At 43.3% G+C, this 26,607-nt stretch overlaps 1 protein-coding gene across 3 annotated transcripts in view; it reads right to left on the bottom strand.

Annotated features, from left to right (window-relative positions):
• The window catches only part of sptlc1 (serine palmitoyltransferase, long chain base subunit 1), an 87,890-nt gene that overhangs the window by 4,559 nt on the left and 56,724 nt on the right, over positions 1-26,607 (bottom strand). Inside the window, exons 7-15 of one of the 3 annotated variants that reach the window (XR_007247122.2) lie at positions 25,999-26,128; positions 25,799-25,888; positions 25,508-25,615; positions 22,043-22,138; positions 12,069-12,165; positions 10,717-10,771; positions 7,325-7,442; positions 1,344-1,417; positions 106-323 (exon numbers count right to left, since the gene is read on the bottom strand). Coding sequence is in view for 2 of the 3 variants with exons in the window: in XM_059644594.1 (XP_059500577.1) it covers positions 8,452-8,788; positions 10,717-10,771; positions 12,069-12,165; positions 22,043-22,138; positions 25,508-25,615; positions 25,799-25,888; positions 25,999-26,128 (913 nt within the window). In the remaining variant the exon portion in view is untranslated. Of the gene's footprint in view, positions 1-105; positions 324-1,343; positions 1,418-7,324; positions 7,443-8,005; positions 8,789-10,716; positions 10,772-12,068; positions 12,166-22,042; positions 22,139-25,507; positions 25,616-25,798; positions 25,889-25,998; positions 26,129-26,607 lie in introns of those variants that run through there. The other 2 variants (XM_048526685.1, XM_059644594.1) reach the window with 2 other exon arrangements.

Below are 26,607 nucleotides of genomic sequence, written 5' to 3'. Positions count from 1 at the left end.
AGACGAAGAGGAAGAAATCAAGTTAATAGTAAACAATGCTGAATCAAAATTAGGAAATTTTTACAACTGCTTGAACTTTACAGTAAATATTTTACTGAAACTGACATCAACTCTAGAGACCACATAGGGATAGAATAACATTGAAATCCAGAATCAGCTTCCAGTAGTTTTGCTACTCTCCAAAGTTGCTGCTGATTGCAATCAATGAGACGTGGGTCATCAATGCAGAGCACAGATTGCAGATCAAGGTGGTTGCACATCACCTCCTCACGGGCAACTGGAGACAGGCAATAAATGCTGACCCAGCCAGTGACTCCCACATTCTACCAGTGAAAAAGCAAAATTGATTAAAACTGACAGACAATTTATGTGACAACACATGTAAAATCCTGGAGTCATGCAGCATGGAAACAGACTCTTCAATCCAACTATTCCATGACAACTATGTTCCCAAACTAAATGAGTCCCAACTTGCCTGTATTTGGCCCATAACCCTCCAAAACTTTCGTACTCATGTACTTATCCAAATATCTTTTAAATATTGTAACTGTACCTCGATTTACTATTTCCACTGGCTGGTTCATATGTGGAATGAACTACTCTAAAAAAGTTAATCCTTTCTTTATCAAAACACTCTTCTCATCTTAAAAAATATGCTTAGTTTTGAACACCCACCCCCCCACCTTAGGAAAAAGCCCCTTATGATTTTTTAAAACCTCTTTCATGTCACCTTTCAACCTCCTATACTCCAGTAGAAGTTCCAGCCTATTTTTATAAAAACTTTCCGTTCTTGGCAACATCCTGGTATTTTTTTCTGAATCCTCTCTAATTTAATAATATCCTTCCTATTAAATCAGAGTGGCCAAAACGGCACACGGTATTCCAGAAGTGGCCTCACCAACATCCTATACAACCTTAACATGACAACCCAAATCCTACACTCAAAGGAGTGAGTAATGAGGCAATTGTGCTAAATGCCTTCTAACCACCCTGCCTGCCTGTGCATCTTTTTGAATGGTTTTTCAATGCCATGTTAGCTTCATAATTACTGCTAGATGCCTTCACTAGCTGTGAAAAGATCTATGAAACATTAAATTTCCCTATGATAAAAATTTAATTTACCATTCTGAAAGTTTAACGCATTAACTTCTTACCTGATCCAATCATAAATCATTATTTAATTTGCTACCTGAAAACTAAATGCTTTTGACTTCTTAAAGTATTCACATCCAGCAAGCTATGACTGCTTACCTGCTTGATTCTCTTGATCATGTCTAAGAATTAAACAGTCAACAAAAACTGACCACAAAATCCAGCAAATCGGAATTATGAGCAACTGTTACCTTGGAGGAGGCAAAATTCTTTCTTCTTTATCTAAGTAGCGTGCTTGAGTTAGTGCGATCCCTCGTTTCATGCACTGTCAAAAGGGTAACATTTTGATTAAGATAGTACAACTTCAAAAAAAACACATTCAGCATAAAAGTCAACTGCTTCATTCCACAGACTTTGCACGTAATTTTCAAAACAACAAAGTGTGGAGCTGGATGAACACAGCAGGCCAAGCAGCATTTCAGGAGCACAAAAGTTGACGTTTTCGGCCTAGACCATTCATCACAAAAAGGGGGATGGTGAGAGGGTTCTGAAATAATGAGGGAGAGAGGGGGCGGTGGATCGAAGATGGAGATGAGAAGATAGATGGGGAGGAGACAGACAAGTTAAAGGGGAGGGGATGAAGCCTGTAGAGGTGTGTATAGGTGGGGAGGTAGGAAGGGGATAGGTCAGTCCGAGGAGAATGGACAGGTCAAGGGTGCAGGATGAGGTTAGGAAAGAGAGGTGCGGCTTGAGGTGAGGGGAGGGGATAGGTGAGAGGAAGAACAGATTAGGAAGGCAGGAACGAGCTGGGCTGGTTTTGGGATGTTGCGGGGGGGGGGGGGGGGTGGGCAAGAGGAGAGATTTTGAAGCTTGAAGCTTGTGAAATCCACATTGATACCATTGGGCTGCAGGGTTCCCAAGAGGAATGAGTTGATGTTCCTGCAACCTTCGGGTGGTATCGTTGTGGCACTGCAGGAGGCCCAGGATGGACATCGTCGTCTTTGGAATGCAAGGAGGAATTGAAATGGCTCATGACTAGGAGGGGCAGTTGTTTATAGCGAACCAAGCGTAGGTGTTCTACAAAGCAGTCCCCAAGCCTCTGCTTGCTTTCCCCGATGTAGTGGGAGCCATAACGGTACAGCAGATGCAGTATACCACATTGGCAGATGTGCAGGTGAACATCTGCTCGATGTGGAATGCCTTCTTGGGGCCTGGGATGGTGGTGAGGGAGGTGGTGTGGAAGCAAGTGTAGCACTCTGTGCTTGCAGGGGAAAGTGCCAGGTATGGTGGGGTAGGAGGGGAGTGTGGAGCGTGGAGCGGACAAGGGAGTCAAGGAGAGACAGTGGTCCCTCCGGAAAGCAGGCAAGGGTGGGGATGGAAAAATGTCTTTGGTGGTGGGGTAGGATTATTGACGGTGGAAGTGTTGGGGGATGATGCGTTGGATCCGTAGGTTGGTGGGGTGATATGAGAGGACAAGAAGGATTCCCTTTTGGCAGGTATTGCGGGGACAGGGCGTGAGGGAGGAGTTGCAGGAAACACGGTCTCGTGCAATTTCGACCACTGCGGTGGCCGGGGGGGGGGGGTAGAAGTAGCAGTCCTTTAAGAACAAGGACATCTGAGATGTATGGGAGTTGAATACCTCATCCTGGGAGCAGATGCGGCGGAGGCAAAAGGAATTGGGAATAGGGGATGGAATTTTTGCAGGAAGGTGGGTGGGAGGAGGTGTATTGTAGGTAGCTGTGGGAGTCGGTGGGCTTGAAATGGATATCGGTTTTTAGGTGGTTGCCTGAGATAGAGACAGAGGTCCAGGAAGGTGAGGGATGTGTTGGAGATGGTCCAGGTGAACTTGAGATTGTGGTGGAAGGTGTTGGTGAAGTGGATGAACTGCAAGCTCCTCTTGGGAGCATGAGGCAGCACCAATACCATCACCAGTAATGGTATCAATGTCGATTTCACAAGCTTCAAAATCTCTCCTCCCCTCCAACACTGCATCCCAAAACCAGCCCAGCTCGTTCCCGCCTCCCTAACCTGTTCTTCCTCTCACCTATCCCCTTCTTCCACCTCAAGCCGCACCCCCCCATTTCCTACCTTCTAACCTCATCCCGCACACCTGACCTGTCCGTCCTCCCCAGGCTGACCTATCCCCTCCCTATGTCCCCACCTACACTTGCCTCTACTGGCTCCATCTTAACTTGTCTGTGTCCTCTCCACCTATCTTCTCCTTTATCCATCTTCGATCCACCTCCCCCTCTCTCCCTACTTATTTCAGAACCCTCATCCCCATCTCCCTTTTCTGACGAAGGGTCTAGGCCAAAAACGTCAGCTTTTGTGCTTCTCAGATGCTGCTTGGCCTACTGTGCTCATCCAGCTCCACACTTTGCTATCTCGGATTTGCCAGCATCTGCAGTTCCCATTGTCTCTGATCAAAACTGTTTGGTATTTTACCTGAACTAAATGGGGCGGCGGGGCGTCACAGTGGCTTAGTGGTTAGCACGGCAGCCTCACAGCGCCAGTGACCCGGGTTCTATTCCGGCCTCGGGGAAACTGTCTGCGTGGAGTTTGCACATTCTCCCCGTGTCTGTGGGGGTTTCCTCCGGGTGCTCCGGTTTGTTCCCGCAGTCCAAAGATGTGCGGGCTCGGTGAATTGGCCATGCTAAATTGCCCGTAGCGTACGGGGGGGGGGGGGGGGGGGAGAGAAAGAGGAGGGGGGAGATGGGTGGGATGCTCCAAAGGGCGGTGTGGACCTGTTGGGCCAAAGACCCTGTTTCCACGCTGTAGGAAAATCTAATCTAAAACCCCACTTTTCAATTATACCTCTATTTTTCGGTCACACGTACTATTCAAATTAAATATCACCGACCGACAGACCGACCGACAGACCAACCTCTGTATTTAAGAGGATCATTCTTTGCCATTTTAAACAACACCTGAGGAATGCTGACACCAAAACCTCCTCCCCTCACTCCCTGTCTGCATTTCATGGCAATTGTTCCCTCCAGGACATCTGAGCCCATTTTTGACAACCAAAGTCACTCCTACCACTCTCCGCCTTTCCCATGCAACTACAGAAGGTGCAAGACCTGCCGCATCACCACCTTCCTGCTCATCATTCAAGGACCTAAACAGTCTTTTCAAGTGAAGTAGCATTTCACTTGTGCTCTTCCAAAGTCGTGTACTGTGTTCACTGCACTCAATGTGGCCTACTCTACATTGGAGTAACCAAATGTAAACTGGGTGATTGCTCTGAAGAACGCCTTCCATGCACAAGCAAGGGTCTGACCTTCCCATAGCCAGTCATTTTAACAGCGGCTTGCTTGCATGCCCCCCACTGTCTGACCTCAGCATGCTGCAAAGCTTCAGCGAATCACACAGCAGATTGGAGGAGCAACATCTCATCTTCAAAATAGTCAGTTTACAACCTTCTGGGATCAACATGTTTAAAATTTGAACCCATTCCTTCCCTTTCTTTTAGCTTGGATTGTTACATTGTCTGTCACCTTCTATCCCCACCCACTTCTTCAGCAGAGATAATGGGAACTGCAGATGCTGGAGAATTCCAAGATAATAAAATGTGAGGCTGGATGAACACAGCAGGCCAAGCAGCATCTCGGGAGCACAAAAGCTGACGTTTCGGGCCTAGACCCTTCATCAGAGAGGGGGATGGGGGGAGGGAACTGGAATAAATAGGGAGAGGGGGGGAGGCGGACCGAAGATGGAGAGTAAAGAAGATAGGTGGAGAGAGTATAGGTGGGGAGGTAGGCATGGGCCCCAGCTATGCCTGCCTCTTTGTAGGCCTTCTTCCTGTCCCGCAGGCCCGACCAGTCCCCCACCACCGACACTCTCATCCGCCTAGCTGAACTCATCCTCACACTCAACTTCTCTTTTGACTCCTCCCACTTCCTACAGACTAAGGGGGTGGCCATGGGCACCCGCATGGGCCCCAGCTATGCCTGCCTCTTTGTAGGTTACGTGGAACAGTCCCTCTTCCGCACCTACACAGGCCCCAAACCCCACCTCTTCCTCCGGTACATTGATCCCCAGAGGAGCTCGAAAAGTTCATCCACTTCACCAACACCTTCCACCCCAACCTTCAGTTCACCTGGGCCATCTCCAGCACATCCCTCACCTTCCTGGACCTCTCAGTCTCCATCTCAGGCAACCAGCTTGTAACTGATGTCCATTTCAAGCCCACCGACTCCCACAGCAACCTGGAATACACCTCCTCCCACCCACCCTCCTGCAAAAATTCCATCCCTTATTCCCAATTCCTCCGCCTCCGCCGCATCTGCTCCCACGATAAGACATTCCACTCCCGCGTATCCCAGATGTCCAAGTTCTTCAAGGACCGCAACTTTCCCCCCACAGTGATCGAGAACGCCCTTGACAGCGTCTCCTGTATTTCCCGCAACACATCCCTCACACCCCGCCCCCGCCACAACCGCCCCAAGAGGATCCCCCTCGTTCTCACACACCACCCTACCAACCTCCGGATACAACGCATTATCCTCCGACACTTCCGCCATTTACAATCCGACGCCACCACCCAAGACATTTTTCCATCCCCTCCCTTGTCAGCTTTCCGGAGAGACCACTTTCTCCGTGACTCCCTTGTTCGCTCCACACTGCCCTCCAGCCCCACCACACCCGGCACCTTCCCCTGCAACCGCAGGAAATGCTACACTTGTCCCCACACCTCCTCCCTCACCCCCATCCCAGGCCCCAAGATGACATTCCACATTAAGCAGAGGTTCACCCGCACATCTGCCAATGTGGTATACTGCATCCACTGTACCCGGTGCGGCTTCCTCTACATTGGGGGAAACCAAGCGGAGGCTTGGGGACCGCTTTGCAGAACACCTCCGCTCAGTCCGCAACAAACAACTGCACCTCCCAGTCGCAAACCATTTCCACTCCCCCTCCCATTCTCTAGATGACATGTACATCATGGGCCTCCTGCAGTGCCACAATGATGCCACCCTAAGGTTGCAGGAACAGCAACTCATTCCGCCTGGGAACCCTGCAGCCATATGGTATCAATGTGGACTTCACCAGTTTCAAAATCCCCTTCCCCTACTGCATCCCTAAACCAGCCCAGTTCGACCCCTCCCCCCACTGCACCACACAACCAGCCCAGCTCCTTCCTCCCACCCCAAGCCGCACCCCCAGCTACCTACTAACCTCATCCCACCTCCTTGACCTGTCCGTCTTCCCTGGACTGACCTATCCCCTCCCTACCTCCCCACCTACACTCTCTCCACCTATCTTCTTTACTCTCCATCTTCGGTCCGCCTCCCCCTCTCTCCCTATTTATTCCAGTTCCCTCTCCCCATCCCCCTCTCTGATGAAGGGTCTAGGCCCGAAACGTCAGCTTTTGTGCTGAGATGCTGCTTGGCCTGCTGTGTTCATCCAGCCTCACACTTCTTCAGCAGGACTGCTTGTTCTTACTAGTCTGGCAATTAGACACACCATTGTTCTGCCATTCTCACATTCTGATCACTTAATCAAAACTAATCAACAAAAACTTTTCTCCCAGCAATCCAACACCACACCCTCTTTCCCCCCCCCACCAACTGCATAAATGCTGCCACTTCCACTTCAGCTCTGAAGAACAGTCAACTAGACTTAAAATGTTAGCTTGATTTGTCTCTGCATTACCTTGATCTGCATTAAATTTGTTCTTCTTACATTCTGTGACTATCAATCTGCTTACAACAATAGCATAATAATGAGAAACAATCTTGGGAAGGAAGAAACACAAAAACTTACTTCAAGTTTATGGTAAATTTAGTACATAAAACGGTGCAAGACAAGTGTGCTACAACAACTTGATTAAAGCTTGTACAAAATATCAACTGAGGTTAGTACCACCACACATTTCAGACTCTCTACAGCGCGGAAACAGGCCCTTCAGCTCAACAAATGAACACTGACCCTCAGAGCATACCCCCCAGACCCATCCCCTTATAATCCACTGAATCTATACATCCCTAAGCACTATGGGTAATTTAGCATGGTCAATCCACCTAGCCTGCATACCTTTGGACTGCGGGAGGAAACCCATTGCAGACACATGGAGAATATGCAAAATTTGAAAAGACTGGAATTGAACCCAAGTCCCTGGCGCTCTGAGGTAGCAGTGTTAACTACTGAGCCACCATGCCACCCACTTCATCGGGTTTCGCGTGCAACACTGAAAGCATTTGCACATTGCGGCTTTGAAAGAAAAACTCACGTAATCAACAATTTCCTGAAGAAGCCTAACATCATTCTCTCGCGATCCTCTGCTCCTTGCCAACAACAGGTGAATGGCTGGAGAAAATGATTCACCCACAACTTTGAGGCCAGAGATACTGCAATATTAAAATATATAAATCTAAAGAAAATACTTAAACCTATTGTACAGACATTTGAAATCATAAAAGATGCAAAGACACATAAGAACTGGTCAATAATATCAGTTACACAACTTTAGATGGTATACAAATGTTACAGTTAGCTTGGCCAATTTGCAAAACTATCTTAACCAAAATCAGTAGAGCTGACATTTCAGAACAGAATCAATTTTGGCCTGTTCAGGTAAACATTCTAGTCTGATAACATCACAGAGTGAAGTTCTCCTTGTGGTCTGGTCAACGTTCTTCACTCAGCCAACAAACTTATTCCTTTTATTTTACAAATAAAGCTACTAAATCACATTGTTGTTTAAAAATCTCTATGGGATGATCAAGCGACATGCCTTCTTTTGTAAGAGATAAGACGATAAATGTTCACATTAAAGGACGCAATGGTTTGTTGCAAATTTTGGAGGAGATAAAAACAATAATTGCCTTGATCCTTTGGAATTTTCCTACTGGTGAAACAGGTCCACAGCAGACAACATCTCCCTGGCCCTACATAACAAGGATACCTACGTTAGCTCCTACTGATTGACTAAAAACGAGAAGAACTGCAGACGCTGTGAATTAGGAACAAAAACAAAGTTGCTGGAAAAGCTCAGCAGGTTTGGCAGCGGTGAAGGAAAAAGCAGAGTTAACATTTCTGGTTCAGGTCCAGTGATTCTTCCTCAGAGCTGATGATGGCTGGGAAAATGTGAGCTTATATGCAAAAAAAAGGGAAGGGGGATAGGGTAGGGAGTAAGTGAAAGGATTGAGCCTAGAGAGACAGAACAGCAGTTGGACAGACAAATAGTTGATAATGATCAGGCTGAGTGAGTGAATAATTGTTAATGGGGGCTATTAGTGACTAACGAGAGGTGGGTGTGTAATGGCAGGCTATCTGGTAACAAGGCCTGGTATGTGAGGTAGGGGGCTGGGACATGGAGAATTTAGGCCCTAAAAATGATTGAACTTGGTATTTTTTTTAAAATTGAGTCTGGAGGGCTGCAGGGTCCAAGCGGAAAATGAGGTGTTCTTCTATCTTGCGTTGATCTTCGCTAGAACACTGCAGCAAGCCAGAGGCCAGGTGTACAGTTGGATGAACACAGCAGGCCAAGCAGCAGAGGAAAGCTGACGTTTTGGGTCTGGACCCTTCTCCAGAGACAGGGACGTCGGTCAGAGAACAGGATTGTGCATTAAAGTGGCAGGCAACAGGTAGTTCACGGTCTTTCTTGCAAGCAGAAGCAGTCACATAGTCTATGCTTCGGTTCCCCAGTGTAGAGAAGACCACATTGTGAGCAGCAAATGGAGTAGACCAGATTCTGAGAAGTGCAGGATTAGATTAGATTAGATTTCCTACACAGGTGGAAACAGGCCCTTCAGCCCAACAAGTCCACACCACCCAGACCCATTCCCCTATAACCCACACACCCCTGAACACTACGGGCAATTTAGCATGGCCAATCCACCTAACCTGCACATCTTTGGACTGTGGGAGCAAACCCACGCAGACACGGGGAGAACGTGCAAACTCCACACAGACAGTGTGGACCTGAGGCTGGAATCGAACCCGGGTCCCTGGTGCTGAGAGGCTGCAGTGCTAACCACTGAGCCAGCGTGCCACCCCCCCCCCGCCATTATATATGTAAAAATATATATTATACAATGAATAAGATGAAGGCTAGGGATATCAGGTTAGCTAATACTGAAAAGATTACGAAAGCTTGACGTATACTTTAAAATTTTAGCAAAGATTTATAGCTCCGGATGTGGGTGAGGTTGTTGACTTGCTCACTGAGCTGGCTTGTTTTCATTCAGACGTTTTGCCACCATGCTAGATGACTTCATCAGTGAGACTTCCGATGAAGCAACGTTGTTCTGCTCCAATTGGAATTTCTACTGTCTGGTTTGTTGTGGTGAGTCGTGTCAGTTATGAGCATCATTAATCATTACTTGTAGCACTCCGCATCCGTTCAGTTCAGCTACTTTGTATGTCTGTGGGTTACTGAGTGGAGGTTTGTACTTCACGCTGCAGGACAGTAACTGGCTCTTGAGGCATTCATGGAGAAAGGGAAGTTTTGAAGGTAGAGCACTGTTCTGCATCAAGAACATATCAGAACTGACAACAAGACTCCTAAGACCACGAGGAATCATGGTAGCCCACAAGCCCACAGCCATTCTGCGGAAAACAGGGACAAGGATTAAAGATCCCATTCCCACAACATGCAGAATCAACCGGGTTTATAAAAAATGCAACGACTGTCACAAGCATTACAAATGAAAGTGCACAAATGAAAAAGTATAGCACAGGAACAGGCCTTTGACGCCCCAAGCCTGTGCTGACCATCACGCTGTAATTAATCTAAAAACAAACCTGCCATTTTTAAAAAAAATCCATATCCCTCTATTCCCTCCCTATACGTGTGCCCATATGGGTGCCTCTTAAATGTCTTCAAGGTGCCTGCTTCCACCTCTTCTGGTAGTGCATTCCAGGCTGCTACCACACTGAAAAACTTCCCTCACGCACCTCCCTTAAACTTTCTCCAATAAAGTTTTGCCCGCTGACCCTGAACCTGTGCCGCCTTGCAACTGAAACTTCAACCCTGGGAAAAAGCCTTTGACTATCCACCCTATCTATGCCTCAATTTTGTAGACCTCTATCTATTACACTGGATAGTCAGGAAGGAAACTGGCTATCAGAATACATGAACATCAGCTAGCAGCAAAACGACACAAACTTTCTTTAATATCAGATTACTCAGACAATGAAGGCCAGCAATTTAACAGGCACAATGTAACCATAGTAGCCCAAGCCAAAACACAGACACTCACTGGGATTCCCACCAGGCACCGGGTTCTCAATCCCAAATGCTATCAACAAACACACAGAAGTGGGAACAAAAACAAAGTTGCTGGAAAAGCTCAGCAGGTCTGGCAGTATCTGTGAAGGGAAACAAAAACGCAGTTAATATTTTGGGTCCAGTGACAGTTCCTCAGAACATATATAGAATTGGACTCCACACACAAATCCTTACAGATCAAAACCAGAACTGACATGACTCACCAGAACAGACGAGACAGTACAAACTTCAAGCAGAGTAGAACAACATTGCTTCATCAGAGGCCTCACCGATGATGTCACCTAGTATGGTGACAAAATGTCTGAACGAAAACAAGCCAGCTCGGGGAGCAAGTCAACAACCTTAATGCACGTGTTTCATACTAATTTAGCAAATACTTACGCACTTACCCCTGCAATGCATAATGGATTTGCTGGCACTTTTGTCTTAATACTCTGAAAATATCTACAGAACAGTTTAAAGTTAGTATTGTATTTTATGTGAACAAAATGTAACATCAGATTCATTCTCAAATATTATGCATTCACATAATTTATTCCAACTGCTGAATCATAAATTCTGTTTATACTCAAACATTCAAGACAGCTATATAGAAATCAGCACTGTACTATTTTCCCAAGGGCAAGCAGAGATAAACCTTGCCATAAATAGAAGTGATAACATTACATGCACAAGTGAAAAATTAATAGGTGACATACTTGAAATTTGGTACTACATTATGCAAACATTTTTAAAAATTAAATCTCAATGTTGGTTTCCACAAAGCTGTTAGATCATAGAATCCCTACATTGTGGAAGCAGGCCCTCCAGCCCAACAAGTCCACACCAACCCTCAGAGCTTCCCACCCAGACCCACTGCCCTATAACCCATCTAATCTACAGATCTTTGAATACTATCGGCAACTCAGAATGGCCAATCTACCTAGCCTGCACATCTTTGGAGTGTTGAGGAAACCTGAGCACCCAGAGGAAATCCATTCAATTATCTACTTGCTTTCTCCCTATAGTCCTTGATGTTCAGTGACTGTGTTTCCATAACCTTGTTGTAGAGAATTTCACAGGTTCGCCAAATTTCCCAGCAATAAAATTTCTCACCCAACTGGTTTGCACCATATTTCAAGACCACGACTTCTTGTTACAGACTGCAAACACAAATAATGAATTTTGACTAATATTTAAACTTCAAGTTAGGCTTCACTCTATGGGAATAAACTCAGTTTCCTGAGGCTGCTTCATTTCAAAACTGAGTTAAAAGCGATCATGTTTTCGTTAGAGAGAAGGAGGTTGAGAGGTGACTTAACTGAGATGTATAAGATAATCAGAGGGTTATATAGGGTGGATAGGGAGAGCCTTTTTCCTAGGATGGTGACGGCGAGCGCGAGGGAGCATAGCTTTAAATTGAGGGGTGAAAGATACAGGACAGATTTCAGAGGTAGTTTCTTTACTCAGTAGTAAGGGAATGGAACGCTTTGCCTGCAACGGTAGTAGATTCACCAATTTTAGGTACATTTAAGTCATCATTGGATAAGCATATGGACATACATGGAATAGTGTCGGTCAGATGGGCTCAAGATCAGTATGACAGGTCAGCACAACATAGAGGGCCAAAGGGCCTGCACTGTGCTGTAATGTTCTATGTTTCTATGTTCTATGGACTAGATATATCTATGACGTTAGTATCTTGATGCTCTAATAATTTAAGAATACATTGGCTTGGAATAAATCAGAGTAGTTACAATACCTGGGTCATCCTCCATGATGTTGAGAGCTTCTATCGCAGCAGAAGCAAGCATTGGTGGCAAAGATGCAGAGAAACAATAACCTTGTCCTGAAAGACGCTTTGGAGAAAAATACAGAAACACATTGTGTTTAAATACAATTTTGGTAAACATCACCTCAAGAACATAATGATTAAGATTTCAGGAAAAGAAGTTTACCATTTTCAGATGAATTGATCAAATAAGTACATTCAAATAATGAATAATAAGTGAACGAAAGCAAAATTTAGGATTCTTCATATGATAGTGCAAACAGATTAATTGTCACTTGGTGGGAAGGGCAGTGGGAAACCAAAGGACTGGGAAGCTTACAAAGACAAACAGAGGGCAACAACAACAAAAAAAAAATAAATAAGGGCAGGGCAGGGGTGGAGAAGAAGATTAAAAGAGGGTAAGCTAGCCAGTAATATAAACGAAGGCTGTAAGCATTTCTTTAGATATATAAAGGGCAAAAATAGAGGCAAAAGTGGACAAAGGGACCACTGGAAAATGACAGTGGAAGATAGTATTGGGGAACAAGGAAATGGCTGAGGAACTGAATAACTACTTGGCATCAGTCTTCATGGTGGAAGACATGAGTAATATCCCAAATGATTGAGAGTCAGGGGGCAGAGTGAGGAATAGTGACCATCACCAAGGAAAAGGTGCTGGCAAAACTGATTTGACCAACTTCAGGCCAATCACCTGGACCATATGGATTACACCCCAGAGTTCTAAAGGAGATAGCTGAAGAGATAGTGGAAGAATTAGTAATGATCTTTCAGGAAAATCACTAGAGTCAGGGAGAGTCGCTGAGGACTGGAAAAAAATCACTAATGAGACACCTCTGTTTAAAAAGGGAATAAGGCAAAAAGAAAAAAAATTACAGGCCAATTAGCCTAACTTCAGTTGCGGAGTTGATTGTAAAGAAAGAGATTTCTGAATATTTGGAAGTGTATGGCAAAATAGGGCAAAGTCAGCATGGTTTCACGAAGGAGGTCAGGCCTGGCAAATCTGCTGGAATCCTTTGAGGAAGTAATGAGCAGAGTAGATCAAGGAGACCCAATGGATGTTATCTACCTGGACTTCAAAAAGTCCTTTGATAAGGTGCCACACAGGAGGCTGCTGAGCAAGATAAGGGCCCCTGGTGTTAGAGGCAAGTTGCTAGCATGGACAGATGAATGGCTGTCTGCAGAGAGCAGAGTGGGGATTAAGGGGTCTTTCTCAAGATGACAGCCAGTGACAAGCAGTGTTCTGCAAGGGTCAGTGCTGGGACCACAACTTTTCACTTTGTACATTAATGATCTAGATGAAGGAACTGTGATAATTCTGGCTAGGTTCAAAGACGATACAAAGATAGGTGGAGGGACAGGTAGTATCGAGGTGGGGGGGGGGGTGCTGCAGAAGGATTTGGACAGGTTAGGAGAGTGGGCAAAGAAGTGGCAGATGGAGTACAATGTGGGAAAGTGTGAAGGCATGCCTTTTGATAAGAAGAATAAAAGCATGGACTATTTTCTAAATGGGGAGAAAATTCAGAAGTCTGAGGTGCAAAGAGACTTGGGAATTCTGGTCCAGGATTCTCTCAAGGTAAACTTGCGGGTTGAGCCAGTAGTCAGGAAGGCAAATGCAATGTTGGCATTTATTTTGAGAGGACTTGAATATAAAAGTAGGGATGTACCACTGAGGCTTTTCAAGGCTCTGGACGGGCCACATTTGGAGTATTATGTGCATTTTTGGCCCCCATATCTCAGGATGAATGTACTGGCCCTGGGAGCGCTTTCAGACGTGGTTCTCGAGAATGGTCCCAGGAATAGAAAGCTTAACGTATGAAGAATTTTTGAGGACTCAGAAACTGTACTCATTGGCTTTCTGAAGCATGAGGGGGTGATCTAATTGAAACTTTCAGATTATAGAACAGCCTGGACAAAGTAGATGTTGGAAAGATACTTCCGTTGGTAGGAGATTCAGAGACCCAAGGGCACAGCCTTAGAGTAACAGGAAGATCTTTTAGAACAGAGACAAGGAGAAATTTCTTAAGCAGAGGGAGTGGAGAGTCTCTGGAATTCACTGCCACAGATAGCACAGAGGCCAGGTCATTGAGTACCTTTAAGACAGAGAAAGAGATAGGTTCTTGATTATCAAGGGTTACAGGTAGAAGGCAGGAGAATGGGGTGAGGAACTTATCAGCCATGACTGAATGACAGAGCAGACTTGATGGGCCAAAAGGCCTAATTTCTGCGATGTTTTTTTTCAAAAAAAAAAAGAGGGAATTACAGTGAATTGAGAATAGAGTTATCTGGGCAGAATGACGGTCAGCAAACAGAGACAGGAATTTGAGGAAGTTACATGATTTTTCAACAAAAATCTCCCAGTACAGAAGAAAGATTCTAAAGGAGGGGTTAAACTGTGGAAATTAAGGAGAGCACTAAGCTGAAAGTAAAAACACAGAGGAAGCCAAAGTTACTGAAAGCCCTAAAGACTGAATTAAATTCAGAATCCAGCAAGGGACTAAAAAAGATAAAGGTAAAGAAAATAAACTACAAGGGAAAAGTACCGAGAAATACAACTTGACACTGATAGCTTCCTTAAATATGAAAACAGGGGTTAAAGTGATCATGGGACCCTCAAAATCAGTTAAACAAATAAGGGACGGACAAGACTGGCAGCCTAATGCGCCAGGGTACAATGCTTTAGGCAGGAGTTGCATTTTTGGTTAAGCAGAGTATCACAACAGTAGTCAAATGAAATAACTGAGGGATCAGCCAGTGAGGCTTTGAGAGTGGAGCCAAGAAATAAGAAGGGGACAGTGACATTTTGGGGTTGTACAACAGACCCCGAGTCGTCAACAGGAATTAAAGGAACAAATATGCAGGGAAATTGCAGAGACTGCAGGAGAAATAGGGTTGTCATAGTGGGGAGGTTTAATTTGCCAACATAGATTGGGACTGCCAGTGTTTTCAGGGCTTCGATGGAGTGGAATTTGTTAAATGTATTCAGTAAAGTTTCCACAAGCAGCATATAGGAGGTTCTGACTCGGAAGGGGCAAAACTCAACCTATTCTTACAAAATAATTCTGTCAATTTTAAATAATTTTAATTTTAAAATAGTTATGGAGAAAGACAAAACTGGCCCACAGATTCAAGTTTTAAATTAGGGCAAGGCAAATTTTGATGGAATGAGAAGAGCTTGCAGAGGCTAATTAGAGGAGTTTGTTTGTAGGCAAAGCAACCATTAGCAAGTGGGAGGTCTTTATGAATATGATAGAACATAGAACATTACAGCACAGTACAGGCCCTTTGGCCCTCGTTGTGCTGACCCATCATACCGATCTGAAGCCCATCTAACTAAACTATTCCATGTACATCCATATGATTGTCTAATGACGACTTAATGTACCTAAAGTTGGCAAATCTACTACCGTTGCAGGCAAAACGTTCCATTCCCTTACTACCCTCCGTGTAAAGAAACTACCTCCGACATCCATCTTATATCTTTCACCCCTCAATTTAAAGCTATGCCCCCTCGTGCTCGCCATCACCAACCTCAGGAAAAGGCTCTCCCTATCCACCCTGTCTAACCCTCTGATTATTTCATATGTTTCAATTAAGTCACCTCTCAACCTTCTTCGCTCTAATGAAAACAGCCTCAAGTCCCTCAGCCTTTCCTTGTAAGACCTTCCCTCCATGCCAGGCAACATCCTAGTAAATCTCCTCTGCACCCTTTCCAAAGCTTCCACATCCTTCTTCTAACGCGGTGACCAGAACTGCACACAATACTCCATGTGCGGCTGCACCAGAGTTTTGTACAGCTTCACCATAACCTCTTGGCTCCGGAACTCGATCCCTCTATTAATAAAAGCTAAAACACTGTCTTCTTAACAGCCCTGTCAACCTGGGTGGCAACTTTCAAGGATCTGTCTACGTGGACACCGAGATCTCTCTGCTCATCTACACTACCAAGAATCTTACCACTAGCCCAGTACTTTGCATTCCGGTTACCCCTACCAAAGTGCATCACCTCAAACTTGTCTGCATTAAACTCCATTTGCCACCTCTCAGCCCAGCTCTGCAGCTTACCTATGCCTCTCTGCAACCTACAGCATCCTTCATCACTGTCCACAACTCCACCAACCTTAGTGTCAACTGCAAATTTACTAACACATCCTTCTACACCCTTATAAAAATGACATCAAGCAGTGGATCCAACACCAACCCTTGTGGTACACCACGAGTAACTGGTCTCCCGGATGAACGTTTCCCACCAACTACCACCCTCTGTCTTCTTTCAGCAAGCCAATTTCCGATCCAAACTGCTATATCTCCCACAATCCCATCCCTCCGCATTTTGTACAATAGCCTACTATGGGGAACCTTATCGAACACCTTGCTGAAATCCATATACACATCAACCGGTTTACTCTCATCTACTTGTTTGGTCACCTTCTCAAATAACTCAATAAGGTTTGTGAGGCACGACCTTGCCTTCAAAAAACCGTGCTGACTATCCCTAATCAATTTATCCTTTTCTAAGGATTTATAATCATCATCTCTTATAACCTTTCCCAACACTTCAACAACTGAGGTAAGGTTCACTGGTCTATAATTACCAGGGTTGTCTCTACTCCCCTTCTTGAACAGGGGAACCACATTTGCTATCCTCCAGTCGTCTGGCACTATTCCTGTCGACAATGACGAGTTAAAGATCAATGCCAAAGGCTCGGCAATCTCCTCCCCGGCTTCCCAGAGGATCCTAGGATAAATCCCATCCAGCCCAGGGGACTTATCTATCTTCACCCTCTGTAGGATTTCAATACCTCTTCCTTGTGAACCTCAATCACACTTAGTCTAGTAGCCTGTATCTCAGTATTCTCCTCGACAACATTGACAGTATTCACTCGAGAAAATGACAAAAAAAATTTGCGAGTTTTGAGAAGATTTGTAGCTCAGGTTGAGGTTCTGGATGTGAGTTTGCTCGCTGAGCTGGAAGGTTAGTTTTCAGACGTTTCGTCACCATTCTAGGTAACATCAGTGAGCCTCCAACAAAGCTTCGTCGGAGGCTCACTGATGTTACCTAGAATGGTGACGCAACGTCTGAAAACTAACCTTCCAGCTCAGCGAGCAAACTCACATCCAGACAAAAAAAAAAATATTCATTTAGTGCTTCCCCTATCTCCTCTGACTCCACACACAACTTCCCACTACTATCCTTGATTGGCCCTCATCTTATTCTCGTCATTCTTTTATTCCTTAAATACCTATAGAAAAGCCTTAGGGTTTATTCTGATCGTATCCCCCAACAACTTCTCATGCTTCCTCCTGGCTCTTCTGAGCTCTCTTTAGGTATTTCCAGGCTACCTCGTAGCCCTCAAGCGCCCTGAGCCTTCACATCACATCCTAACACAAGCCTTCTTCTTCCTCTTGGAGAGATTCCACTTCCTTCGTAAACCACAGCTCCTGCACTCTACCGCTTCCTCCCTGCCTGACAGGGACATACTTATCTAGGACACATAGGAGGTTTTCCTTGAATAAGCTCCATATTTCTAATATGCCCATCCCCTGCAGTTTCCTTCCCCATCCTTTGCTCCCTAAATCTTGCCTAATCTCATCATAATTGCCTTTCCCCCAGCTATAACTCTTGCCCAGTGGTATACACCTATCCCTTTCCATCACTAAAGTAAACATAACAGAATTGTGATTGCTATCACCACAGTGCTCACCTACTTCCAAATGTAACAACTGGCCGGGCTTCATTACCCAGTACCAAGTCTAATGTGGCCTCGCCCCTTGTTGGCCTATCTACATTCTGTGTCAGGAAGCCTTCCCGCACACACTGGACAAAAACTGACCCATCTATAGTACTTGAACTATAGTGTTCCCAGTCAACATTTGGAAAATTGAAGTCCCCCATGACTACCCTGTCTCTCTCACTCCTATCAAGAATCATCTTTGCTATCCTTTCCTCTACATCTCTGGAACTATTCGGAGGCCGATAGAAAACTCCCAACAGGGTGACCTCTCCTTTCCTGTTCCCAACCTCAGCCCCTACTACCTCAGTTGATGAATCCCCAAACATCCTTTCTGCAACTGTAATACTGTCCTTGACCAACAATGCCACACCTCCCTCTCTTTTACCATCTTCTCTGTTCTTACTGAAACATCTAAATCCCGGAACCTGCAACAACCATTCCTGTCCCTGCTCTATCCATGTCTCTGAAATGGTCACAACATCGAAGTCCCAGGTACTAACCCATGCCGCAAGTTCATCCACCTTATTCTGGGCACTCCTGGCGTTGAAGTCGACACACTTCAAACCAACTTCTTGCTTGCCGGTGTCATCTTGCGTCCCTGAAACTTTATTTCGGACCTCCCTACTCAAACTTTTCTATACTCGAACTACAATTTTGGTTCCCATTCCCCTGCTGAATTAATTTAAACCCACCCGAACAGCCATTGCAAATATCCCCCCCAGGATATCGGTACCCTGGGGGGGGGGGGGGGAATTTGCTTTGATAGCTAGCGTTCAAGGTCTATGTTCTGCGAGGGTGAATGGCAAGATTGGGGAACCCTGGATGACAAGAAATATCAAGCTTTTGTCCAGAAGAAAAAAAGAGGCATAGCTCAGGTACAGACAGCTGGCATCAACAGTATCTCTGGATGCATACAGCAGATACAGGAGTTTACTAAAGGAGGAAATAAGGAGGGCAAAAAGGTGGAACAAGATAGCCGTGGCTGAGAAGATCAAGGTAAATTCAAACAGATTTTTTAATGAATATTAAAGGAAAAAGGAGCATGCAAGAGCGAGCGCAAGACCCCTCAAAAGACCAAAGTGGGCGTGTATATGTGGAACCACAGGAGATGGATGAGGTCCTCAAGTCCATATTTCTCCATTGTGTTTATAGTGAAGAAAGACATGTCAACTTGGGAAACTTACTGGTGCTATCATGGGGACAGTCCATATCACAGTAGAGGTGGCATTGGAAGTATCAGAAGTGTACCAAGGCGAATAAATCTCCTGGTCCTGATCAAATATAGCCAAGAACCCTGCAAAAGGCTAGAGAAGAAATTGTGGGGACTCTTGACTGATATATTGGCTTCATTGTTGGCCACAAGTGAGGTCCGAGATAATTGGAGGGTAGTGGATGTTATGCCCTTGTTCAAGAAGGGTTGCAAAGAAATGCCTGGCAATTTAGATCAATAACCTTGGTAGTTAAGTTACTTGAGAAGATTCTAAGGGACAAGATATACATGCATTTGGAAAGACAGGGTTTGATTCGGAGTAGTCAGCATGGCTTTGTGCGTGGGAGATCATGCCTCACAAATTTGCTACAGTTCTTTGAAGAAATGACCAGGGCAGCAGATATAGTGGGAGCTGAAGACACTGGAGAATCCAAGATAACCAGGTGTACAGCTGAATGAACACAGCAGGCCAAGCAGCAGAGGAGCAGGAAAGCTGACGTTTCAGGCCTGGACACTATTTTCTGAGGAAGGGTCTAGGCCCGAAACATCAGCTTTCCTGCTCCTCTGATGCTGCTTGTCCGCTGTGTTCATCCAGCTCTACACTTGTTATCTTGGATTTCTGCAAGGCATTTGATGAGGTTCTACATGATAGGCTGCTCTGGAAAGGTTAGATTGCATGAAATCCAGGAACATTTTGCAAATTGGATACATAATTAGTTTGCTGGTAGGAAGCAGAGAATTATATAGTGGAAGGATGCTTGTCGGCCTAGAGGCCTGCAACTAGTGATGTGGACCAGGGGATGGTGCAGGGCCCATTGCTTTTCGATGTCAATATTGGATGATTAGATGAGAATGTACAAAGCATAATTAGCAAGCTTGCTGACAACACCAAGATACATGGTACTGTGGATGGTGAGGAAGGTTATCAGAAATTGCAGCAGGATCTTGATCAGGTGGGGAAGCATGCTGAGAAATGGCAAATGGAGTTTAATATAGCTAACTGAGGTGTTGCATTTTGCAAAGTCAAATCAAGGTAGGAGTTTCATGGTGGGGGCCTTAAGGAGTGAGGTGGAACACAGGGCCCTTGGAGTTCTGGTGCACAGTTCTCCAAAAGTGGAGTCACTGGTTGACAGGGCAGTGAAGGCAGCTTTTGGCACACTGGCCTTCCTCAGTCAGGGCATCGAGTACAGAAGTTATGTTGCAGTTGTACAGGACGTTGGTGAAGGTGCACTTTGAGTACTGCATTCAGTTTGGACAGCTTGCTTTACGCAGGATGTTATTAACCTGGAAAGCATGCAGAAGAAATTTACAAAAGGATGCTGCCACCACTCAAGGGGCTGAGTTATCGGGAGAGGTTGGACAAACTAGGATTTTTTTCTTTAGAGCATACAAAACTGAGTGGGCACCTTATAGAAGTGTATTTGGTTATGCAAGGAGTGGATAAGGTGAATGCACTCACTTTTTCTCCCAGGCTTGGCGAAATCAAGGACGAGAGGACTTCAGTTTAAGGTAAGGCAGGGAAAAAGTACATAGGAACCCTGTACTTTTTAGAAACACAGAGGATGGTTATGCATATAGAATGAGCTGCCAGTAGTTGAGGCAGATACATTAACATTTAAAAGGCATTTGGATAGGAAAGGTTTAGAAGGATACTGGCTTAGTGCAGGGAAGTGGGGTTAGCGTGGCTGAAGGTCCTGACTCAGTGCTGTAGGACTCCAATAAACTAAATATTTCTACAACAGTCTTTAAAGAGGAAGATACTTCTCATATCCCATTAATACAAAAGAATATGGGGGAGGAATTAAGTACCATAGTTGTTAAAGTAGTCATATTAGAGAAACTTAAAGGTTTAAATGTAGTTAAAATTTCCTGGCTCTAATGGCCTGCATTCTGGGATCTAAGAGGCAGTTACAAAGATAGCAGATGCATCGGCTGTTATTTTCAAAAAAATCCTTGGTTTCTGGAGAAAGTATCAGAGGATTGCAAAACTGTAAAGGCAACAGTCTTATTCAAAAAGGGAGGGCAGCACAAAGTGGGTGACTATAGGCCAATTAGCCTAAAACATCGAAAGTGTCAATATTTGCAAAATCATAACCAAATTAAGCAAAGTCGGCATGGTTTCACACATGGAAAACCTGACTAATCTATAGAGTTTTTGAAGGAAGTCTCAAACAGAGTGGATAGAGGGAAACCAGATGTGTTGTATTTGGACTTCCAAAAGGCATTCAAAGTACCCCAGAAATGTTTATGTCATAAACATCCATATTTTTGGAGGTTGTTTTGCGGGCAAGAACCAGTAAGTGGGATAAAGAGCCTGCTGAGCAATTCCAGCAATTACTGTTTCCGTTTCCGTTTCCGTTTCCGAAGTGGGCTAAGGAGTTCTTTTTCAGGTTGATGATTTGTGACGAGTGGGGTTCTTCAGGGATCAGTGCTAGGACCACAATGGTTTATAATACATTAAATATTTTGGAAGGAAGTAAAGTATATTTACCAAAACAAAATTTGAAAAAAACAGAGGTAGGTGGAAAGGCAGATTGTGACAGGGATATGGCTTACAGAGAGACATTGATAGGTTCAGTAAGCCGGCAAAAAGTTGGGTGGGACACAATGCAGGAAAATACAAAGTTGCTCATTTTGGAAGGGAGAACAAAATAAACTACAGAAACTTACAACAAAATATAAAAGGGACTTGGCAACACTTGTGCATGAAACACAAAGCTGGCACACAGGTGCAGTAATTAATCAGGGCGGCTGATGAAAATGTTGGCCCTAATTTCAAGGGGTTTGAAGTAGAGTATAAGTCTTACTGCAACTGATGGCACTTTATCCCTCTCCCATATTCTTTTGTATTAATGGGATGTTCAAAGTATCTTCCAACTTAAAGACTGATGTAAAAGTATTTGTTTAACTCATATACCATTTCCTTTTTCAATTTAGCAGGATGGAAGGAGAAACAAAAAGGGACAGGAATAGTAAATTTGTCAAATGTAAAGTGCACCTACCTGGTGATCAATAACAAAGGATCTTCCACAGCAAAATCCTCCAATAGAGGCCAAGGAGTTCTCCATATTTGCGCTTATAAGGTCAATGTCATTAATCTGCATTTAAATTGAGGAAAAAAATTTTTTTGAAAAACAGCATATGATATCATTCAGAAAAACAGTGATAGTTCCCCTATTTGAGGAAAAAAGCCCTAATTTTCACACCTACATGCAAACCACAGGAATGGAATTTACTTAGCAAACAAAAAAGTAACCTATTGTACATTTTGTATATTTACAGTGTCATACATTTTTATAATATATCTTAAAACTTGGCCTCAACCATTTTTTCCCCAAGCTGTCAGTTTGGTTCATGCTAGCAACAAGCATTTATTGATTACATGGAGAAATAAGTGAATGTATCGTAACCAAAATCTGCAGACAACACAAGAATGGATGGAAAGACAAATTGCAAGAATGATGCAAGCAATTTAGAGAGGGCTATTGATAGGTTATGTAAGTGGGCAAAAAGTTGGCAAGTGGACTATAACGTAGGGAAGTGTGATGTTGTTCATTTACGAAGAAAGAGCTAATGAGCAGATTATTTAAATGCAGAAAAACTGCTGAAAGCTGCAGCACAAAAGAACTTGGTGTAGCTGTGCGCAAAACACAAAGCTAGTGCACAGGTAATCAGGAAGGCTAATGGAATGATGACTCTTATCTCAAGGGGTTGGAGTAGTAGGGAAGTCTTAATGTAATTCTACAAGTTGCTGGTGAGACCACATCTGGAGTACCACGAGCAGTTTTGGTTTAAATATTTAAGATAGATATTATTTGATTGGAGGCAGTTCAGAGAAAGGTTCACTAGAATGACCCCTGGTACAGAGGCAGAGGCATTGTCTTACCAGTAAAGGCTGCACAGTATGGGACTGTACTCATTAGGACTCTTAGACACTTAATAGTTAATGCTGAGAGGATGTTGTGTCTCTTGGGAGAGTCTAGAACCACAGGGCCTGGTCTCGAGAATAAAGGATTGCCAATTTAAAACCGAGATGAGGAGCAACTTCTTCTTTTAAAGGTCTGGATGTCTTTGGAACTCCATGTCACAGAACCATGGGGATAGAGTCCTTGTGTAAATTTAAGGCTGAGATAGATAAATTCATGATTAGTTAATTAATCAAGTGTTATGGGGAATATGCAAAGTAGACATGAACAACATGGGATTAGCCATGATCCTATTGAAAGGTTCAAGAGGCCAAATGGCCTACTTCTGCTCCTAATGGCAATCAAGTAATGGACTTTAATGAACTTCTGTGGTTTTCTTGCAGATTTCCCAAATTAACCTGTGCTGGGGCCCCAAATTATTTAGTGTATTGCTTAACAACATTGATAATGCAAGTGAAAGCCAGACATCCAAATAATCAGGTGATGCAACGTGTCAATCGAAGTATAAAATTAAAAACACTTAATTAAAATGAGTGGGCAAAACTGTAGCAAAATGGATGAAAACACCCACTTTGGGGCTGGAAAGAATAGAACAGTGCATTTTCTAAATAGTAAAATGCTTGAAATAGTTGAGGTCTAAAGACACTTGGTGATCTAAAGACAAAGATCATTATAATGTCATAAACCAATAAAGAAAGTAAAAACAAAAGTCTTACCTTTACAATCAAGAATACAAAGAAATAAAAGTCAAGCTTCAATTATACAATACTTTGGTTAGACAACACTAGAAGTGCTGTGGGTAATTCTGTGATTTTCACATTAGCAAATAGACATTTGCCCTGAGGGGGAATGTAGCAGTGATTAGTGTAGCAATGATAGGTTAAGAGTCTGAAGGTTAAGCTACAAAAAAGGTTCAACAAAAATAGATGAATCTCATAAGTCACAGATCAACCATAATCGACTGATAGGCAGGAAGGTCAAAACATATATTCAGGGATATCTGGACAGAATTGGAGAGTGTAATTGAATAGCTATTTCAAAGAATTACTGTGGAGAGACATGGTTCAAATGTAAGATTACATGATATATAGTGAGGAGTGAGTAAGAGTGCAAGAAATCCAAATGGTTTGTTACAACAATCTGACTATTTCAGAGACAGCTCCAGTTTAAAAAAAAGGACCACGATTAGTGGTTAACTCAATGTTAAAAACTTGATATCAAACTTCAAGAAAAAAACATTACTATGCAAAGCATGGTGGCAGGTCAGAAAATTGGACTGATATCAAAAAATTGACAATTGACAAAAATGTTAAAGGAAAAGTAAACTAGACTAAAAGCAAGCTAGCCAGATACATCAAAACAGACAGTAAAGAGCTTCTAAAATAAACATTTAACAGAGAAGAATATTAACAATGTGTGTTGATTATAGAGGATATAATAATTCTGGAGAACTGGTAACAGAAAATAAAGACGCCGCAGATGAATTGAATAGATGTCTTGCATTTGTCTTCACTAAGAGGTTACAAGTTATAGTTCAGAAACTGCAATCAATCAGGAAATGGGGAAGGATGGAGGAACTTGGGAAAATTTACAACCACTAGAAAAGTAGTACTGAATAAACTGTTGGACCTGTGGGCCACAAGGAGGCTAAGAAAGGATTGGATAGGTTAAGTGAGTGAGCAAAGGTTTAGCTAATGTACAGTATCAATGTGGGAAATGTGGAATTGTCTATTTTTACAGAAAAATTAATCATGCAATATTTGATTTAAATCCTAAGAAATTAAAGTGACGAGATGCAAAGACAGTAGTGTCCCAGCACATGAATCACAAAGGACTAGTATGCATACACAGTAGATAATTAGGAAAGCCAACAGAATGACATTACTTAAAAAAAAACTGTGGATACTGGAAACCATAAACAAAAACAAATTGCCGGAAAAGTTCAGCAAATCTGGCAGCACCTGTGGAGAGAAATCAATTTCGGGTTCAATGACCCTTCCTCAGAAAAGAAGAACAACTCTGATTTCTCTCCAAAGAAGTTGCCAGAACAGTTGAACGTTTCCAGGATTTTCTGTTTCTGTTTGTGGTTGACAATATTATTAATTCAGAGGGAAATCAAGTACAAAAATAGGGACGTTCTGATTCAGTTACGTATGGCATTCAGATCACATCTGAAATACCAAGTACAGTATTAGCCATCTTAGTTAAGGAGGGATGCAAATATATTGGAAGCAGTTCAGAAGAGGTTTACCAGGTTAATATTGGAAATGGACTGGGTGCCTCAGCTGCTTAGGCTAAGTGTGCTCAAGTGTTCATGTCAGCTAATACTGAAATTTATTTTCTGGTCCTTTCATAATAATCAAATTCTTTGTTCTTTTCAAATTTACAGATTCATGGTAGGATTTGAAGTCACATTAACAGTACATACCGTAGATAACTAGTCCAGAAGCTTAGCCGCTAAGTCATTGTATCAATGTAATTCCTGTCGTTTTGTAGAATGGGTTTACAGAACACAATCCAAGAACAAAAAAAAAATCTTACATTCACCCCAAAGTGTTCAGTTACACCTCGTCCACGCTCTCCTAAAACTCCAAAGGATAAACTTTCTTCCAAAAATATCCGTACTTTGTATTTATATTTTAATTTTACCTGCAAAGTTAGAGGTATTCTCAGTAAGAGGTATGAAAGAATGATTTCAGAACATTCAAAAGCTTAATACAAAATGCACCATTTCTATCATTATTAGAACTATTTTGTCCATCTGACAAGAGCTATAATTTGCTCGAAAGAAAAGAACTACACCTAAGCTAGTCTTCTCACTTTTTTTCTTACCAGCTCTGGGAGTGGACAAATGTATCCAGTATTCATGTACAATCCCTCCACTACCAGAAATCGTCGGGTTACACGTGCTTTGCGAGGATTCTTAAAATAATATGAAATAATTTCTTAATATACATGCAACTAAAAGATCAAAGACATTTGTAAAAGTAATCTTGTTCTTTTTGATTTCACCAGGGTTAAACATATCTTACTTTCTGGTCCTCAAGTTCTTGTTCTTTAAGCAACCGTTCCAGGTCATCCATATCATTGTGTTTAAAATACTTTATGTTGCTGCGTGAAGCTTGCAAACCTTTTTGAATAGCAAAGCATGCAGCTTCATCCCTGTAAGAGAATTTAAACCACCTAAACAAAACAATCCTATGATACAGCAAGCTTCATGAGGAATATTTTTTTCGAAGTAACAAATTGGGCACTGAGGTTTTCTTGTCACTTATCTAATTCTCTCAACAGCATATTACTCATGTCACAGAAAGATATAGCTGTCACGGTCAGGATAAGACAATGGAGATCAATGCCAGACTTTACCTGATGTTCAAACAGTACGTCAGGCTTGGAGAAATTGCCGTGTAAGGAAGCAAAGTTAACAAGCATTCTCAATTAATAACTGGCAATTCATTTTTCATTCTTTCAAAGATCACTTAATGAAATAATGTAGGATGGCCCATGTTTGTTGTTCATCCCAAACTGCCCTAGGTGGTGGTGGCGGAGAACTGCTTCTTGAACTGTTGCAGCTCATGTGGTGTACATCTTTCTTGATTGCAAAGACAAATCCAAAATGAAAATTTTAGAAAAAGCAACAT

This window comes from Stegostoma tigrinum, chromosome 3, assembly GCF_030684315.1.
Source record: "Stegostoma tigrinum isolate sSteTig4 chromosome 3, sSteTig4.hap1, whole genome shotgun sequence".
Classification (NCBI taxonomy): Eukaryota; Metazoa; Chordata; class Chondrichthyes; order Orectolobiformes; family Stegostomatidae; genus Stegostoma; species Stegostoma tigrinum.
Note: the sequence above shows the minus strand (reverse complement) of the source record. Positions and strands in the feature narration are given on the sequence as shown.